This window comes from Lissotriton vulgaris, chromosome 7 (genome assembly GCF_964263255.1).
Source record: "Lissotriton vulgaris chromosome 7, aLisVul1.2, whole genome shotgun sequence".
Taxonomy (NCBI): Eukaryota; Metazoa; Chordata; class Amphibia; order Caudata; family Salamandridae; genus Lissotriton; species Lissotriton vulgaris.
The window spans coordinates 419,932,031-419,952,825 of record NC_141695.1 but is presented as its reverse complement, the minus strand read 5'-3'; the positions used below and the strand labels follow the sequence as shown (position 1 = coordinate 419,952,825).

The 20,795-nt window shown below is 43.9% G+C and overlaps 1 protein-coding gene across 1 annotated transcript in view; it reads left to right on the top strand.

Annotated features, from left to right (window-relative positions):
• The window catches only part of CA11 (carbonic anhydrase 11 (inactive)), a 768,903-nt gene that overhangs the window by 585,892 nt on the left and 162,216 nt on the right, over positions 1-20,795 (top strand). The window contains exon 3 of the mRNA XM_086928698.1: positions 14,188-14,330. Coding sequence (XP_086784824.1) covers positions 14,188-14,330 — 143 coding nt within the window. The remainder of the gene's footprint in view (positions 1-14,187; positions 14,331-20,795) is intronic.

The window sequence follows — 20,795 nt, the reverse complement described above, 5'->3', positions numbered from 1 at the left end:
ATTGCTTAAAAGTCTGGGAAGAAGGTTCACATTCTTGTTAATCGTTTTAAGCAAAAACAGGACACCCTAAGCCCCAGACAATCAATTACTGGCAGTGTCTCCGTTTATTTTTTTTTATTTTTTTATTTAAGTTAAGTGAAATTCTATTTCCAATGTTACTTATTGTAAATGTTAGAATAATTGTTGTATATAAAAAAGTTTAATTAATGGAGAACAAATGTGTCATAAAATGTAATATGAAAGTGGTTATGTTGTGCTGTAACTAATTCCCTTCTCAAAGTCAAGTTCTGACATCACTCTTCACCCGCAGAAGGAAAATCACAGCACTGTCATCACTTGCTACATGTGAGTTGGGATGTCACCATCCCTGTGCTATTGCCTGGGAGACAACATGAAAATCAACTCTCGTACTTAATTAAAGCTAGGGTTAGCTATTCCCATACGGATTTCTTCTGAACCATTTTCACACGAAATCATCAACTAACAGAGAGATATTTTTAGTAGTGTTTTCATTTCTTAACCAGTTACAGTTCAGTTCAGGAAGGCAGGGATCTTGGTGAGACTACCATCTAGTTCAGCCCATTATCTGCGCACAGATAACTTGTTACAGAAAAGGCCCTCCAGGTATTGGTACTGAGCGGGTTTAGGACTTATAATGTGAGTGGACATTCTTAGTGAAGGTCTACACTACAATATTGAAACAGCAGTGTGATTAAGACCCCAGTTAGGTATCAAGTGTAGGGTACACATATACACCAGGTGTAAATCCACTGTCACTTTTGTGATATTTGTACTCTTTATGACACTTCAAGAATTGTATATCTCCGGCTCAGGCATACTCAGATTCTAGCCTTTGTCTCTCCTAATGGGCCAAGTAAATTATTCCGAAGGTGACCTGCCAGCCCAGCTGTGGTACTGTAAGCAGAACTGATGTAACACAATACATCTCCTCACAGCCTCATCGGGACCGTCTCAGCACAAAGCATTCCTGATGCCGGGCCTTGCACCGCATTCCTCAGTCTCCGCTTACCCACACTGTGCAACACGTTCAAGAAGCAGGCCTTTGCATCGCAAACCACTCGTTGCTTGAGATCCTCAAAAAAAATACAGGAGTCCGCATTACAGGCCCACAACTTCCTCAAAACCGCCGGTGCATGTCAAGTCAAGTCAAGTCATAAAATTTATATAGCGCACTACATACCCAGAGGGTCTCAAGGCACTTAGGGAGGGGAGGAGGATTACTTGTCAAATATCCATGTTTTAAGTTGCTTTCTGAATGCTAGGTGGTTCTGGGTAAGGCGAAGGTAGGTGGGAAGTGAGTTCCATGCTTTAGCTGCCAGGTAAGAGAAGGATCTACCTCCCATGGTGGTCTTGTTGATACGAGGTACAGTGGCGAGGGCTTGGCTGGAAGATCGTAGTTGGCGGGAGGGGGTGTAGAAGGACAGTCGTGAGTTGAGGCATTCTGGTCTGATTTCGTAGAGTGCTTTGTGTGCGTGGGTTAGAAGCCGGAAAGTGATCCTCTTATTGACGGGTAGCCAGTGGAGGTTTTTCAGGTGACCAGAGATGTGTTCGTTACGCGGGATGTCTAATATGAGCCTGGCTGAAGCGTTCTGGATGCGTTGGAGTTTTTTCTGGAGTTTAGAGGTAGTACCTGCGTAGAGGGTGTTTCCGTAGTCCAATCGGCTCGTGACCAGAGCATGGGTGACTGTTTTTCTGGTTTCGGTGGGGATCCAGCGAAATGTTTTTTTGAGCATGCGAAGAATGTTGAAGCAGGATGAGGAGACGGCGTTGACTTGTCTGTTCATTGAAAGTGAAGAATCCAGGATAACACCTAGGTTCCGTGCGTGGTCTGTCGGGGTGGGTGCTTTTCCAAGGGCTTCCGGCCACCAAGAGTCGTCCCATGCAGAGGGGGAGGTACCTAAGATGAGGACTTCTGTTTTGTCTGAGTTCAGTTTCAGACGGCTGTGTTTCATCCATTCGGCAACTTCTTTCATTCCTTCGTGTAGGTTAGTTTTGGCGGTGCTGGGGTCATTGGTGAGTGAAAGGATCAGTTGAGTGTCATCCGCGTAGGAGATGATGTTGAGATTGTGTTGGCGTGCGATGGCCGCGAGGGGGCTCATGTATACGTTGAAGAGGGTGGGACTGAGTGAGGATCCTTGTGGTACGCCGCAGATGACTTCAGTGGCCTCGGACTTGAAAGGTGGAAGGCGGACTCTCTGGGTTCTTCCGGTGAGGAACGAGGTGATCCATTCAAGTGCTTTTCCTTGTATTCCGATGTTTCTGAGGCGTTGTAAAAGGGTGCTGTGGCAGAGACTCCCTCTGCAAGGAATCTGCAAGGAATCTCCCAACGATCCTCAAACCAGGATTTAGGGTACTTTGTTGAGCCGGACTAACTTGGTCCCTTTATCAGGGTCGGCCTGAACTTGGGACTTTCTCCCAGTCTGGCACGACCAGAGAACCATAGTTAGCGCTTTCTGCTTCCAGGAACTATTTTCACTTGAATCTTTAAAACTGCTTATCTCTGCTTCTACTGATGGGAATTTAATCATGTTGGTCTGAAATAATTTTGTAAAGTTTAGTTTTCTAAATTGTTTCACTGTAGTAGTGTTTGTGTTTTGCATAAATACTTTACATATTTCTCCTAAGTTAAGACTTTATGCGCATGTGCCAAGCTACCAGAGGGTTAAGCACAGGTTAATTTTTGGTTTGCTTGTGGCTTCACCCTAACAGAAATTGTGGCTGCTGCTGTAGTTGGTTTTCACCCTCCTCAACCAGTAACCCAATTTCCTACATTTCTGTATTCATTTTTAAGGGGGATGGGGGCATGAGTGGGACCCACTCCCCAGAGCCATCTATGCCTGGAGACCTCATCTCCCTGGGCCCATCACAATGGACACTGTCCCTGGGGACCCAATCTTCCCAAGACAAAACATTGTTATGCTATGTTATGTTATGTTAATAATGATTTATTAAGTGCACTGACACCGATTGGTTTCCTAGCGCTATCGAGAAACAGAAGACGGGACCAGAGATTATGCTCATGCAGGATTATTGATATGCTTGTTTATAAAGTCAGGTCTTTAGTGCTTTCCTAAATGACATGAGGTCCGGACAGATCCGGATCTCAAGGGGAAAAGCATTCCACAGGCGGGGGGCCAGTGTTGCAAATCTGCAGCCGCCTGAACGCTTGCGTTTGAAAGAAGAAAGAATCTGTAAAAGGCACAGATGGGCTGAACGCACATTGCGTGACGGGACATGCTTTGTGATAAGTTTGTTGATGAATTTGGGACTGTTACAGTGTAGGGATTTAAAAATCATGCAGCCAGTTTTAAAGGTAAAACGTTGGGCCACAGGAAGCCAGTGGAGTTTCATAAGCAATGGGGTGGCCGGTTGCCATCTAGGTCGGCTCAGGATCAGCCTGGCAGCGTAATTCTGTACCATCTGAAGGCGTTTCAACAGGTGGAAGGGCAAGCCCAAATAGATAGAATTCTCATAATCCAGGTGTGATAGCACAGTGGTGATCACCACCTGGATAATGGCCTCCGGGGTAAGGAGGCGCCGCACCTTCCTGATTTTCCTAAATTGAAAAAAGCACTTTGAGACCACCTATCCCACTTGAGTTTTCAGTGAGAGATCACTATTCAAGGTGACTCCAAGTGTCTTTGCCGAAGAGGAAGGAGTCGGGCTTGCCCCATGTCTGGCGGCCAGTAATGCGGGCCCCAGTATTTGACACTGTCTCCTGTAAGAACTAGCTCGGTTTTTCCCGGATTTAATATCAGATGATTTTGGTCCATCCATGTTTGGATGTACCTCATAGTCGACTGAAAGTTGAAGATGGAGGTTTCCGAGTTGTCTATTGTGAAGAGCAATTGCAGGTCGTCTGCATAATTGAGCACCGTCACTTGTTTATTTCTGAGAGCCTGAATTAAGGGGAGGATATAAAGATTAAACAAGTGGAGTGACAGGGAGGAGCCCTGAGGTACTCCGCATGTGATGGTCTATTTGGTGCCAACTAGGTCTCCGAGCCGGACTGCCTGGTATCGGTTCTCCAAGAAGGACTTCAGCCAGCTAACCGCTGTGCCCCGGACGCCGGCCTGGATGACACGATTGATCAAGATGGTATGGTCGACCGTGTCAAACGCGGCCGACAGGTCCAGGAGCACCAAGGCCTGGGGGGAGCGCTTCTCTGCGCAATCCCGGAGAGTATCTAAAACTGTAATTACCACCGCCTCCGTGGAATGGTTGGGGTGGAACCCCACCTGGTGGGGTTCAAGGCAGTTTGATTCCTCCATGAAATCGGACAGGCATTTAGCCACATGGGCCTCCATTACCTTTGCTAGGAAGGGGAGCAAGGAGATAGGACAATAGTTTGCCTTGCATGTTGGATCAGCCCCGGGTTTCTTTAGGAGCGCTATAACCGTCGCTTCCTTAAAAGCAAGGGGCACTAGTCCAGAGATTAAGGAGTCATTCAGGAGAGTGTGGGCAGGGGCAGAGAGGGCAGAGAAACAGTCTTTTAAAATATAAGGTGGACATATGTCCGACGGGGCACCAGATTTAATTCTTACTAGAAGCTCCTGAATTTGCTCTGGGGTGATGGAAGGGAAACTGCTAAGTATGCTAGTGTTATTAGTAGCAACTGTTGTGGGGATGGCAGGATTCAGGGATTGTGGGATACTGGCTTTGATATCCGAAATTTTCTCAATAAAATAAACATTAAGTGAGTCACAGAGGGTCTGGGTCGGTGTTAAGCTGGGGCGGACACTATCTAAATTTGTTAGCTCATTGAGTATGGAGAAAATGTCCTTTGACCTATTTGTCGAACTGAGGATGCGAGAGGAGAAGTAGGCAGCTTTAGTGTCGAGAATGGCCTTCATTTAATCTTTCCTGTCCGTAGTAAATCTGATCTTTAAATCGGGGCATAATTACGACGTCATTGACGCTCGAGTTGGGGCAAGGCCAGTTTCTTTGCTTTTAGATCTGGCGAGAACCATCTTTGGGCGTCAGCGTGCCGGGCCAGTTTGACTTTCTGGTAAGGGGCATGGATGTCACTAGCTGCTTGAAGCCAGCCGGAAAGGTTGGATTCGGATAAATTGATGTCAGGGTGGGGGGATGGGATGGAATCGGCCAGTGTCTGTAAAAATTGTGATCTATCTAGAGTATTCCATTTTCTCGCTTGACCTCCTGCTGGTGTAGCGGTTGACTTAGTGGAAGAATAAACAAGATTGAATTTAAGAAGGAGATGGTCAGACCATAGGCAGGGGATAGTTGCCGGGGTGGTGAATAGCGAGGAATTGGACCCGACCTGGTCTAAGATATGGCCTTTACAGTGGGTTGGTGAGAGCACTCGTGAAAAATTCAAGTTCGTAAGGAGCTCAGTGAGTTCACCCGAGTAAGGGCCTTTCATAGGGTCGGTAAACCAATAGTTAAAGTCACCTATCAGGTGGATCCTTGCATGGTCCATTGCCAGATTAGCGATTTGCTCGCTTAAGGTGAGAGGGAAAGATGGCATGTTGTTTGGGGGTCTATACAAGAGGACGCATGCGATTGTTGTATGGGGGGTTTCAAACTTTAACACCAGATTTTCTGTGTCCGGTAGATTCAGGCAAGTCAGGGTGGTGACTTTCAGCTTAGAACAAATAACTGCCGCAACCCCTCCCCCCCCCGCCAGATTTGCCTGACCCACGATCAGCATGTATTATTTAGTAGTTCGGTGGGAGTGCTGCTAATATATCGGGGGCGGAGTCTGGGGTCAGCCAGGTCTCAGTAAGTAGAAGAATATCGGGTTTGTCGGTATCTAGCAGAAGAAAAATGCACATCTGGTCTTTCACCAGGGAACGGGTATTTAGGTAGACAATGGCCAAGGAATGAGAGTAAGAGCCAGGCTCCGCCTGACTGTTGGGGTCGGGGCTTACCGTATTGGAAGGTTCCATGGGGGGATTGCAGTCAGCTAGGATCCCTTGTCTCCTGGCCGGGGTATACGTTTCCCTAGACAGATGTCCCTGGCCTCTGTTGAATTTCATGAGGTCCTTGCGGGAGTATAAGATTGGACAGGCAGCATGGCTGGCCCTAGGTCCTGTCTGGTCGCGGACGGGTGCAGACGGGCTTGCCTTTGGCGCGTCTTCGGTGCACCGCCGGTGCGCCCGCCGCGCACATCTGCTTCGCTTTCTAGACGGGGGCGTCATTTTATGCCTGCAAGGGCGGGAGGGGCCGAGCACTGTTCTTCTCGCCTGCTCCTCACCCAACATGGCGACTAGGGAGCTGGAACCCAGCCAGCACCTGATCGGCTGCGGTGGGGACGAGCAAGGAAAAAACAAAGTGGCCAGTTAGAAATTAGCAGGTCGGTCGGTGCCCGCACATTGAGCACAATTATACAATTTAAAACAGAGTGAGTGGCAATAATACGATCACTAGTGCCATTTTAAAACAATACTAAATGCTAAGCACCCGTACACACACAAGTCCCGGCTTCTACCTCAGGGCCTCCACAGCCACGTGCACACTGTCAATCGGTGCACGCAAAGGGTATCAGGGTTTTTATGCCTGCAAGGGCGGGAGGGGCCGAGCACTGGTCCGCTCTCCTGCTCCTCACCCAAGATGGCGACTAGGGAGCCGGACCCCAGGCAGCGCCTGATCAGCTGCGGTGGGGACGAGCAAGGAAAAAACAAAGTGGCCATTTAGAAATTAGCAGATCGGTCGGTGCCCGCACATTGAGCACAATTATACAATTTAAAAACAGAGTGAGTGGCAATAATACAATCACTAGTGCAATTTTAAAACAATACTAAATGCTAAGCACCCGTACACACACAAGTCCCGGCTTCCGCCTCAGGACCTCCACAGGTACGTGCACACTGTCAATCGGTGCACGGAAAGGGTATCAGGGTTTTTATGCCTGCAAGGGCGGGAGGAGCCGAGCACTGGTCCGCTCACCTGCTCCTCACCCAAGATGGCGACTAGGGAGCTGGACCCCAGGCAGCGCCTGATCGGCTGCGATGGGTACGAGCAAGGAAAAAACAAAGTGGCCAGTTAGAAATTAGCAGGTCAGTCGGTGCCCGCACATTGAGCACAAATGTACAATTTAAAAACAGAGCTAGTGGCAATAATACGATCACTAGTGCAATTTTAAAACAATACTAAATGCTAAGCACCAGTACACACACAAGTCCTGGCTTCTGCCTCAGGACCTCCACAGCCACGTGCACACTGTCAATCGGTGCACGCGAAGGGTATCAGGGTTTTTATGCCTACAAGGGCGGGAGGGGCCAAGCACTGGTCCGCTCGCCTGCTCCTCACCCAAGATTGCGACTAGGGAGCTGGACCCCAGGCAGCGCCTGATCGGCTGCGGTGGGGACGAGCAAGAAAAAAACAAAGTGGCCAGTTAGAAATTAGCAGGTCGGTCGGTGCCTGCACATTGAGCACAATTATACAATTTAAAAACAGAGTGAGTGGCAATAATACGATCACTAGTGCAATTTTAAAACAATACTAAATGCTAAGCACCCGTACACACACAAGTCCCGGCTTCCGCCTCAGGACCTCCACAGCCACGTGCACACTGTCAATCGGTGCACGTGAAGGGTATCAGGGTTTTTATGCCTGCAAGGGCGGGAGAGGCTGAGCACTGGTTCGCTCTCCTGCTCCTCACCCAAGATGGCGACTAGGGAGTCGGACCCCAGGCAGCGCCTGATCGGCTGCGGTGGGGACGAGCAAGGAAAAAACAAAGTGGCCAGTTAGAAATTAGCAGGTCATTGAGCACCAATATGCTCTAAAGAATCTCAGGCTCAATACAGTGGCCTCCACAGGCCCACACGCCCTTGTCTGGGGGACAGAGAGCATGCCTTAGACAGCACCCCACTCGTGCTGCATGCAGACAGAGAGCAGTCTGCTGGCTCCCCTGGTCGCAAGGGATCTGACAGGGCCACCTGGGCTTCCCCGCAGATCCCAATGGAAACCAAGGGTGCCGGTGCCCCAAGTGGAACTGGGGCACCCTTGAAAAATAAAAATAAAAGCGCAATGTGAGACTGCTTGTGGAAAAATAAACAAAAGCACCCCCTTGCATGGTGGAAAAGCTGCTCTTCATAGGTTTACTGCTTTGGAAGATGAGAATGCCCTAGCATCCTGAAGGACGCTCCCAAAATGTGAATATTGCTCTTCTCTAGTGTCATAGGAAAGACCACCGAGGATTTGAAAAGCATTTTGTGAGCTGCCTCTACATAAGTCCCCATAGGGGTTTCTTTGAAGGTACCCTAATTCTCCCAGAGGTTTATAACCATTCCCCTCAGAGAGGTTGATTTAATTTGCATGCACGTACAGTGCTTGTGCTTTATCAAAGATGCTCTGAAGTGCAGGGACTCATGATGGTTGATTTTCTCTTAATCTGTGCAATATTTCTATTTTTATAAGTCTTGTGACACCCTGACCTGTAGGCCTGACCCTTTATAGCTGATTTCTTTGATATTATGTCTATGCATATGTGTATGAGAATGGTTGTGGTTTGTTTTTGTGCCAACCGTTCTGAGGGTGTGACCAAAAGACCAAATACATTTCATTCTACCCAATTGTAGATACTTATAAATTAAAGTGTAGTATTCCGTAGTGTGTATGTTTTAAATTAATGTTTCTTTTTTATATGAAAACATACTGAGTGGGCATTACTTTTTTGAGTGCTGATGTTGCATACCAGCAAGCTGAGTGTACTAGACCACACTACTTCCCCTGAGTAGGCCGTGGACTACTCTGCTTCGCTACTGTCAGAAAGTCAAGTGCTACAATGGCATACTTGGTTGGAAGTAAAGAGAAAGTTGTGGTCCTAGTAATTGTGAAGGACTTAGAGTGTGTGACTCTTCAAAACATGCTCAATCTTCATCAGCTGTCATGCTTACAAAATCAACAAGTCAGAATTCCTATCCTAGTCACTTTATGCTCATGTAAAATCAAATGCCTCCTACTTTATAATTGACTGGTCTGATCATTTCCCCAAGCCCTTTCACTAACCAATCTAACATGATTTTACTGAAAACAAAAAACCCTAAAAAGTTGAGATGTTCGTCATCAGGTGATGGCGGGTCCTCTATCCATCAGTTAATTCTGGGCAACAAAAGCAGCAGCTATCTCTGGCGATATCTCTATGATAGCTATCATAAAAAAGTGAGACTGAAAACTTTGTTGGGGGGATTTAGGGCTTGGAAAGCTGTAGGAAACTGCTGGGTATAAGGTGTTTGTCATTTTACACCCCCCCCGAAAACAACCCTGCCCTACCCAAAATCTTCAAAGATATCTGTATCAACAAGTGGAGTGTAGCTGGAATCACACATATTGGGTGTCTCTTTTCCTCTGAAGGGTCATATTCCTTTGAGGAACTGAGAGAAAAGTATCAACTGGAATGGAGGGACTTTTTTAAATATCTACAAATCAGAGACTTCTTATTACAACGCATGAATGGAAGTGCCCCGTTTGGTAAAATAGCCTAAGCTGAAACATTAAAAGACACCAAAAAATTCACTATTGGGGGGGATCTACAATCTTTTATTAACACAATTTCCGGATGACCTCGGAAAATCGGCCCAAAAATGGCAGGGGAAAATGGCTATTACGTCGGATGAATTTGACTGTGCTTACTGTATGTCTCAAACTATCCTTATGTCAACTAAACTTCAAACTCAGTTTTACAAGACTTGTTTCTTCATGTATTACACTCCTGATAGAATAGCTAAATGGAGGAGTGTTAGGGGGACTTGTTGGTTTAGATGCATGTTACCGAATGCTGATTGTATACACATCTTTTCTTCTTGTGCAGGTCTAACTTCTCTAAAATCAAGTATTGAGAAATATTTGTTGGCTGTTCTAAAAACGGAGATAGTTTTTTACAATGAAGTGGTTTTATTGGGGGCAACAAGTCTCACTTACCCCAGACCTGGTCATGAACTTGTTTTTATTGCAATGGCTGTGTTAAGAATATGTATAGCTTCTGCATGGCTAGATCCCATTTCTCCATCATTTCAACAGTGGTTTGCCAGGCTGTTAGCAATTTTTAATCTAGATACTGCTATATATAAAAGGAAAGGTAGGAAACGGCGGATAAGGGGGTTAAGAATCTGGTCTCCTTTAATTGAGTGGTCGCAATCCCAAGGCAATACCTAGTAGTACATACTGTGAAGAATACATAATCAAATCTCAGAAGGAAACAATCAAAAAATGGTGGTCAGTCTGGGGTCATGAAGACCGGTATTACATGCCTTTAACGGTGTAATGGCGTAACTTTGTAAATCTGTGTTTGGACGATTGTTTTGTAATTACTTAGACTTTTTTCCTTTGGGTCATGTTTTCCTGTCTGCCTTGTCTGTCCGGGCAGGGGGTTGGAGGGAGGCGGTGGGGGATTTAATTGTTGTGAAACCAAATAAAGATATTTAAAAAAAAAAAAGACAAGGAAACCCAGGTATACCAGTTCAGAAACTGATTGCAATTCTTTTCTTAACCCCTTCGATGCTGATGACGAGCTCAGCTCGTCATCAGCCACGGGTGACGTGTGCGGATGACGAGCTGAGCTCGTCATGTAACGCGGTTAATCGAAAACAGCCGCGCAGCGCAAAAATCACCGCAGCAGCGATGCGGTTAAAATACCTTGTTATCTATTATCATGATTGCTGCAAAATCTATGTGATATACCTGATAAGTCACTCCAGCCAATGATCAGTAATTGGGTATGCACAGCTATTACCCGTACTGACCTCTTTTGCGTTTGTTTCATTAGTATGTTATCTATAATGCCCAGGCACCAGGTTAATGTGCACACTGCAGTGAGGAAATAGACTCCCATTTAAGGACGCTGCTCTGTGTGAAACTGTTAGCAGAACAGCTCTGTTAAAGGGTTTTATGGAGGTCTACTGTACACGGGAAGCCAGATTCTCCAGTGATGGCTTTTTCCCCAGAGAGGGTCTGGAGCAAGAACCTGCAGAAAGACCGGACCTTTTTGACGGATGATTGTAAGGTTGCACCATGAATACATTTATAGGTCAAACAGTGTAAACAAAATGTACATTTTGTAAAGCTGGGAGCCAGGGTAAAACTCTCCTCAAATCAGGGACAAGGTCTTGATTTGAAAATGTAAATTCTCTGAAGATCACCAGTGCAGTAAGAAAACTAGAGGAGGCCCCCTATGAAAAGTACATGGAGTGGGGCCCCGCCCACGCTTCGGACCCAATCAGGAGCTCTCAGGCTAGGGGCCGGCTGCTCGTGCACAGTGCCAGAGTGGGCCCCCTGGGGCTCGAGGGACACCTCGCATTGCGGGGTCTATTGTTGCCACCACTGATGATCATCACATACTGCAGGGCTGCAGTCTTCATATTTGAAATGGGACAACTTGCCATTAGTCAGCCAGCCGTTTCACTACAAGCAGGACCTGTTCACTGGGGATAAAAGGCCATGACCTCTGTGGTGGTCCCCATCACAGCACCATGGTTTGCCGGCTGGGCACCATGATTAAAGCGCCCACTTGGCAAGCCTTTTTGTTTAGAGAAAACAATCACCCATAGAGGGAACTGTTTTTTGTAAACCATAAAACAAAAGTTATGACACACAGAATTCTCTCCTGCTCATCAAAATCAGTCTACATATTTTCCCTGCTTTTGGATGGCGGACACAGGCAGGGAAGATCTGTGATGGTCGTAACACCACCACAACCTTACCATGTGGTCCTGTGATGGAAGCATCACCTGGTAAGGAACAGAGACATTTTAAGGCATGGGCAGAGTGGGCAATCGCCCAGGTGCCCACCCTTCCAAGGGTCTCCCTGGAAAAGTGAATTTTCCCTCTATTTGCCATCTTTCTGTTCTATTTCTCTTACTAAATCTCTCTCCCTCCTGCCTACCTTTACCTCTGACTCTCTACCATAAATCATTTTAAGGGTGCTAGGGGTTTTGAGAAAGATATATTTCAACAGTTTTTCTGTGATCCTGGTGACGTTTAACATATCATTTAGTTTTGTTTGGCATCATGCAGGATTGAATTAGCAGCAAATGAGTAATACAATTCAAATTTGTTTCATACAGGCCCCCCCAAACTATGTCTTGTCCGGGGCTCCTAAAATCCTTAAGACACCCCTAGTCAGGAATTATCACAGGTACAGCCAACCTGACACTCTGCACATGGCTATCCAGCAGTTCTGCTAACTCTGAACGAATCAAGGGAAGCACAGGTTTGGCGCGGGACACAAGGCATTTCCCCAGTGGATCGGAGGGGTGGTTTTGTGGCTGTGGGGCCGGTTATGTCAATGGAAGCCGGTTTTACAACACTGGGCTGGTTGCTGTTCCCAGTCCGGCCCTAGTTTTGTGGCCCATAAAGTGGCTATCCTCCCACTGTGCCTAACCATAAATGGGTTCCAAAGTGTAACAGGTGCATAATGTGCAAATGTAAGTCTGCAGGTATCGCTGAGAGGGAGGCTTTAACAGGGAGATGACCCTGAAACATGTGAAGGTACTCCTGTTAAAAAAAAAGCAAAAAACAGAGAAAGCCTTTAAAGTGAATGCCTTTAAAGAGTCTAATCGGGTCTATGGACTGGGGTTTCTCCACAGGGGATAAAAAAAAAAAAAGTTGGGATGTTCCTAGAAACAAATAACCTCAACCCAATCCAACAATGGTCCAACAGACTGATTGCAATTAAAATAAGACACATTCACAATACAGAGAAAGCTTAGCTAAACTCAAAATCGCACTACATATAGGTCATAATTTTAAAAAGCCGTCTACCCCCAAAAGCAAACCAACACCTCCCAATCATGCATGATCACTGGTTTGATACATCCATGCTAACTCCATTCCATCTCTGAACATCCTACTCTCACCCTCTGCAATGACTTCGTGTGATTTTCATCAACAAAATCACACTCACGTGAGACAATTTCACTCAAAACTCGATTTCTGTTAAACCCATTTTAAGGACCTAAAACGTTACTTGTTGTCTGCTTTTGCTGCCAGTTCCAGGGAAAACCTTGTCAAAATCATAACGCAACTTAAACCCACCAACTGTGTCTCTGTAATTCTCATGGCCACGATCACAAAATCACACATTCCACCATTTGATCAAATTGGCTCTCCATCCACTCAATGAATCTTCCCTGGTCCTTTAAAAATTGGTCAGAGAACTCCCACCTTGTCAAAACAATTATTGATCCAAATATGCTTCCAATTAAAACTGGATGGAGAAAGTAATTGAGAGCGACACCCGACCCACGGATCAAAGGTCATTATGAACTCCTCTTAGGAGTCTTCATGAAACTCAGTAATTGTCAATTTGCATTCTCAACCTATATAAAACGCATCTTTTTAGCATCCTTTTTTTCATATCCACTGTTTTGGTCTACCTTGTCATATGATTTAAATATTCTGCTATTTAGTATACTTCAAGGTTTAAGAGATGTGCACCAATGCCTAGTGCAGTAACCTGTTTTTATTGATGTGTATTTCTTCATTTGTATTCTGTGCTCTGCTGCTCAGCCATAGTGTGAATGATGTCATAGAATGTTCAAGTATGTCTGGTTGAGTGAATGTCAGTAGAAGAGTGGAGGCTGAGCATCTGGGATCTGCTCCTTGTGGGGCTTCTACCTTATAATAACTTACAATTCCTGTAAGCTATGATGCCTACTAGAAACTGAAAAATAAACTTTCATCTTGAGTCATCATCTACGCGTCCTATCCTCATTCTTACAATTTTACCCCTCGCTGATGCAGCAAACTATAAATAAATTATATAAATACAGATATAGTATTATGCAGGTTTTTAAAATTGTTATGTAACCTGCTTTTTGATGTGGTTTACAGTGGTATACAATGTTAATAATGATATTGTTTTAAATTGTCTTTATGTGAGCTTAATTATTGGAAGTCTCTGGTCATTTAATGTTGTATTCGTTCACTAGGATTATTTATGTATTTTAGTTATTAGGTATGTTGTAGAAAATGATCTTTCTCCAGGCAATGTTTCACTTGTATGAATATAAAAAGAAACAAAACTAAAGGAGGGAAAGGCACAAAGAAGAACATATCAAATCAGTAGCTCCTTGATGAATGTTGTACATACTAGGAAGTTTCAGCTGGTGCCCATAGTGTGGCTCTGGGAGTATGCGCTCTGCAGCTTCTTGTCCTCCTTTGTAGTCATCCATTTTGCTTTCTTTTTGTTTTCACCGTCTTTAGGTCCAGCCTTTTGGGGGCTGGTGAACTCAGCCTGGAATCTCTGCACCATTGGGAAGCGGCAGTCGCCCATTGATATAAACACCAGCGAAATCGTCTTTGACCCCTTCCTGCCCCCACTGAGACTGAGCCTGCTCAAGAGGAAGGTTTGTTAGCCGCCATTTTTAAGGAGGCCTCATTTTCAGGGCTTCGTGATGGACGAGGTGTGAAAAATGCATTTGGGAAAAAGTAATCAGTGAATACAGAGCCTGGGGAGCTACATAACAGGGGCCAATTGGGTCCCTCCTATGGATGGCAGATGGGGAGGTAGTGATGTAGCTGAATACTCTAGCGACCAGGGAGAAGGTGGGGTGTGCTACTGTTTGTGGTACCCTATGGAAATCCCCCTCTTCCAGGCTAAGGTTGAGGAGTGGGCACATGGAATGCAATGCCACTTACTATCATATCAAACCATCGCTGAGCAGCAGAGACAAAGGCACCAAAGGCTGCACAACAGAGGTTCTGCACTGATACACATAATTATGTGAAAAAGGTTGGCGCTATTTTGCTAGTTCTGAAATATGTAATTCTGCAAACAAATGGCCCTGTCCATGATACGGAAAAGTGTATGCACCAGGGTAAAAATGAGAAACATTTTGGTGAATTAATTCAGAACGTGATTTTAAGCTTTTTTGCTTGTAAATTAACTTATGTGTCATAGCGATGTTATCAAATAAAGCATAGTTCGTGAGCAACAGCTTAAAAATCAATTAAACATATTCTGTAGTGGTTTGCTACTCACATTTTGAAAAATATGTAGCAAACTGGTTTTGTTTTAAGCATAATCCATCTTCTACGTGCCAAAAGTGGCAACATGTATTTTTTATACATCATACTTTGTAAACACGGAAATAACCATGTGAAATCAGTTTTTACCAAGTTTTCCCTGGTGGCCATACTGTCAGCTCCATTTCCTTTTCCACAAGCAATAAGAATAGTGCAAATGTATTTTATAGTTTTTTTGGCACTCGTACATTCCTGTACTACAGTCCCACATGGTTCATGTTCGGGCGTCTCCAGCTTCCCTTCACTCATCCGTCCTCTGTTACTGCTGCTTTTAACTCGTAGTGTTTTGGTCCTCCCCTCATTGTTCTTGGACTTAGAGCGATTGAGGGAATATCCTATTTCCTTGCACTGTTGATCACTATTATGCGATAAATAAAGGCAATTTTATCTGACCCAGAAAGAAAATAAATTGTATGATCATGCAATGTATCTATATATGTACGTTTTGGTATTTCTAAAGCACAAACCACTTCCTCTTGCGCCAGAATCTAACTCAAACTGGAATGTATCACCAACAAAGCACTACACACGAAATCCCCAGCATATCTCGCTTAGAAAATCACGGTTTCGGGAGGAACCAGAAACTCCAGGTCCACCAGAGACTTTCTGCTCCAGCCACCCCGCTTCCGAAAGGAAAAACGTGCAATCGTGCTTTCTCTGGGGCCACGCCAAGAATCTGGAACTCGCTGCTGTCTTTCATCAGAAATATTCCCTCTGTGTCAATATTTAAAAAGGAAGCCAAAACCTTCCTAATGGGCAAGTTTCTCCCATAAATCATGCATTGCACACACCCTCAGTGGCTTTGCTTATTTTTGTTGCCACTAGAGTTTGGACTGACTGGCTGCTATCCATCTTGAACTGACCCTGCACTCCCACAAATGTATTTGCTGGATTTCTCTGTATTATGATCTGAACAATGTATACACCCTGTTATTCCCCAAATGTTTCAACTCTGTCTACTCCCACTTATGGTATTTTTTATCTTTTTTTAATTTATTTATTTCTTTATTAGACTATTTCATACTTTTATACAACGTGTTATCCCTGTACAGCTAACGGGCCATGTTCGCGCTCCATAAAACACTAAATAAATAAATAAACAGTCTGCAGTCGCACAATTGATATGCATTCATTTCAGGCACTGGTGAGCAACAAACTAAGGAACTTGTGGACACCTCCTTGAGGCACTGAAATTATTTGTTGAACTGATGGTCAATTTTCTATTACACTGATAAGTATACTCAGAGATTTTTATGCAATACTATTTGCCACTATTTGCTGGTCAATGTCATTTGGTGTTTTGAATACCATTTTGTGGCTGTAATCAGAAATATCCTGCACCAATAATTTGTCTGTGTGATTGTGATCACTGAGTGGCAACTTTGTGCAGAATTATGTGGCATAAGCTGGTTAAACAATTCGCTTTTCATGGAGAAACAAATGTTCACCGATTAGTAATCCGGACTGGCTTTAAAGGGGAGATCTAGTAATTGAGATTACAAAACAATGCATCTTAAAACCTCAGCTGACATTTTCAAACACAATTTCACAAGGTTGATCAGGCAGATGAGCAATATTTCAGATCAAACTTACATTCAAACACAAAGGCAAAATGGTCATTATTTTAATTCTGTTTTGTTATTTACATTATTTAGTATTTTTATATTTCCTTTTTTTCAAGAAACATATGGCACCTGATGTTAGGTAAATGAAATCAAATATATCTTCTGAATTATATTAACACATTTTAGCAGTAAGTGCAAGCTCCATGTCCCATCCCTGATTCCAGACTCCCCCCCCCCCCCACAGTGCCCTTTCTCCAATAAGTGTCTCTCGCCTGATTTAAACAACTTAATTCAAGAGCTCTAACCATGGAGTCATTTAGGGATTGCCAGGGGTCACAACCACAACCCCTAGATTGCCCCTTGCTGCCTATGGCACTATCTTGGCTTTGGAAGCGGCAAAATCAGTACCATGAACACAGTAGCAGCTCATTATTCCTTATTTCCTACTTATTGTTCATAATTCTAATAGTGAATAATACTCTATTATTCACTATTAGTGTAATTAAAAATAGAGCACATGCAGCTGGAACTGGACATTTGGTGGCAGCTGTGGTAGCTAAACATGGTTTCAAATGTATGTTGTGAGTGTGCTTAAGTGAGAGAGAGGGTGTGTATATGTGTGAGCAAGTGTGCCTGTATATGTAAGAATGTGTGTGAGTACAAGTCAGTGACAACTAGTGAGTGAAAATGTGTGGGATTGAGGCTCAGAAGTACTATTTTTTGAAGCAAGGCAGTACTCCGCCAAATTTGTCGCACTTCCTTGTGTCAAAGGGAGAGAGAGGAGAGAGGAAAAAATCTTCCACACCTACTAAGATATGGAACATTTTTCTCTTCCCCTGTTCTGGCACACATTTGGCAGCCAGGTGCCAAAGCACACAGTCATTTGCCATGGTGCAAGTCTGTGTGAATTCTCTGAAGCATGGGTGGATGTCTGTTTCATAAAGTATTTAGGATTCTTTCCCAAAAATTCTTGGGAGAAAGCCTCACCTCTTCCTGGCCACTGCTCAGGGTTGGAGGCCCCGCTCTGTCCGTCGGTACCCCAGGACTGATCCTGAGCCGAGGGGGGGTCCAGGGGTCCAGACGGACTCAGGATCAGTCCAGGGGTACCGACGGACAGAGCGGGGCCTCCAACCCTGAGCAGTGGCCAGGAAGAGGTGAGGCTTTCTCCCAAGCATTTATGGGAAAGAATCCTAAATACTTTATGAAACAGACATCCCCCGTCTGGAAAATCCATTGTACGGTAGGATGTTTTGTATCATTAATTTCGTGTTAATTTTTGCTTTTTTCACTAAGCTTAGGTCAAGCTTTATTGCAGTAGTGTTCAAGAGGTCCTGACGAAAGCCGGGTAGGCTTAATCTTTCCTACAATGGCTGAAACATGTTGACCAAATACCATCCTTAACAGACAGTTATTATTTCAAACTGTCTGACACTCATTTTAATCTTGACACCATGATTTTCCCTAATAAACTTTTCCTTAAATCATGGAAGCCAATTTTACATCTCACTTTTTGATTCTTTTCTCACTGCAATTTAATATCCCACACCATCTCAAACTGTTTTGATTTTTGATATGATTCATCACTGGTGGTTCCTTGGGTTTGGAGAAGCACATAATTCCAACAGGTGTGTGGCTCCTTAACCGGACTATCTTTGGTTCTATCCCAGATGATGAAGCTCTGCCATATGGGTAGTCTGATGGGATTCATTTCCTTTTTGTTGTACACACCTTACAGGTAGACAGAGAGTCTGTGAACTTTTTTCTTTTCTTTGCCTCCATTAGTTGTACAGACCATTGACAGTCCTTTTTGTATTGTTATACTGTGAATAAGGGGTTTGTCTGTCCTTTGGTCTTTAAATAATTTTCCCCTTAGACCCTCCACCACCTTGTTTTTGACGAAACCATTGTCGAGACAGTATTAATGTGTGAAATGACAAAATAATGAACTGAAACTATCACAAAATGTGCCGCATTATGCTGCATAATTAGTATATATAGCTGCATAATTTAGTAAACCCTGCCCTATAATTTGGTCCTCTCTTGCCCCATATTTCCAATGGCCCTGCATGTAGGGCAACCATGGAAAAATACTAGCATACTCAAGGAAATGCTTGGAATGTGGACACCAGTGGCGGAATGCTGGTAGTAGCACACAGGAGTTCATTTTTTATATAAAGTTGGACAAGTTGGGAGGGTAGCAACCATAACAAAATACTGGCCGTGACATATTGAAGTAATTTTTGACATAAGGTTCACATATGGTATAAGGACGGCATAAATTCCACAATTTGGGCACATACAGATTAGGTGTAATTTTTGATATAAGGTATTATAAGTTGGCCCCTATGGGATATGGGAGCATCAATGACAACAATCTGCCCGTTGAATAATGCAGGTATTTTTGGACATATGGAGCATCAATACCAAATTTAGAAATAAATGATGTAAACTCCTGAAGAACATCGGGTGTCATTTTCTTGGCCCATGATGAAAGTATTTGAATATTTAATTGATGCCCTTTCAGTGCTTATGGCATTTTAGCAGATGTATGTGAAAACTGTACTTCAAAATGCCCAACTTCACCCCGCTCTTTTCCAAACTTTTCTCAAGGGGAGAGATACCCTAAAAGAGGTCTGGCCTACTCAATTTGCTCCCTCACTACAATTCAGGGCCAATATTATTCATTAGGACTTTCAAAGATCAAGTCATCACCATAATATAGGTGGTAGATATAATAGGCATTTGTTTGTATAACACTGTTAAACTTATCATGAAGCTATGATGGAACTTCAGCAACATGAATTTTTGTGATGTTAGGATCATGTGATAACCCTTCCTGAAAAAACGTAGGGTTAAGGGACATATGATGTCACTTCCTGTGATGTCATTAAGGTCAGAGGATATGTGATGCCACATACGCTATCCCTGGCCATTTTGCTGAATTGACACCCATGGCTATAACACACATTTTTTCAGAAGTATACCCAGTAAATCACAGGACAATAGACATTGTTAACCTCCACAGATTGCTGTTCCTACTTCTTGGTGTGAATCCATTTTTAAAAAATTGAGATCTTGTGCCCATGAACGGGCTGGACAATCACAGCTGGCATTCCCACCAGGTGTGGCACCCAAATATCACTTTTAGAATATTGTCTGATATAAATATTGTGTATTAAATATTGTCTACAAAAATATTGAATTACTGGAGCTAACAATAGTCAAATGAAAGTGATAACTGGAACACAATATTCATCTTAGAGCATGTTTCCGTATACACTATTCAGATAGTCAGGCAGACAAAAGTCCCATCAACATAGAATATGCATGGGGTTTTAACATAAAGGAGAATCTGTAACTTTCCCTGTTCACAATGCAATAGATTCCATTGCAAGGATACTCCATATTCTCCACCACCATTGAACCAAACAGGGGAGGATCCATGTGTACAATGGTAGAATAATTTGCTGATTCAAAATCATTTGAACTCACTTCTTAAAACAAAAGTCTGTAAGATTCAGCTAGCTCAGGTGTATACAGACACAGTAGACAAAACTGCCCCTTACAGAAAGTGGCAAGATGGATCAAAAATTCACTGCAAAGAATGTGGGTCTGGATAAAAGAATAAATACCATTTATATCGACATAAAAATATGTAAAATCATTAGGGAGGAGGGTGCAATATAGATGCTGACCAATTTTGTGTGTGGAAACGGCCACTTTCTGAAACAGGTGCACATCATAACATTTACTGGCAAACCGCCTTACAAAACTAAAACCTCACTATACATCCAGTGAACTAGCCTGTATCCCACTCTCACGTTCCCCCCAAACATACACACGCTGCAGATAATCATTAACTGTATTGCATTTCAATATTTCCAACCTTCTATTCCCCCTACAACCTATGAGCATCTGTATGAACCTGTAACTAACTAAATGTCCTAAACTGAATCTTTAACTACCTGGCTACCCTCTCCTTGCATATGGTTCCCCAACTAGCAACGCCAAGCAATTTCTGCCAACTCTTGTTAAACTTTTCATGCCCATACCACCCAGACAAGGGGTTTGTGAACCTGCCCTCCTTTTCTGCTTATTATTGCCTCTGATGTGAGTGTAGACCCCTACTGCTTCACATTTGAAACCTTGGACAAAATGTTCCTGATTTCCAACAAATGCAAGTCCATACCTATTTGAGACAAATGTACAGCAGCACCCCTT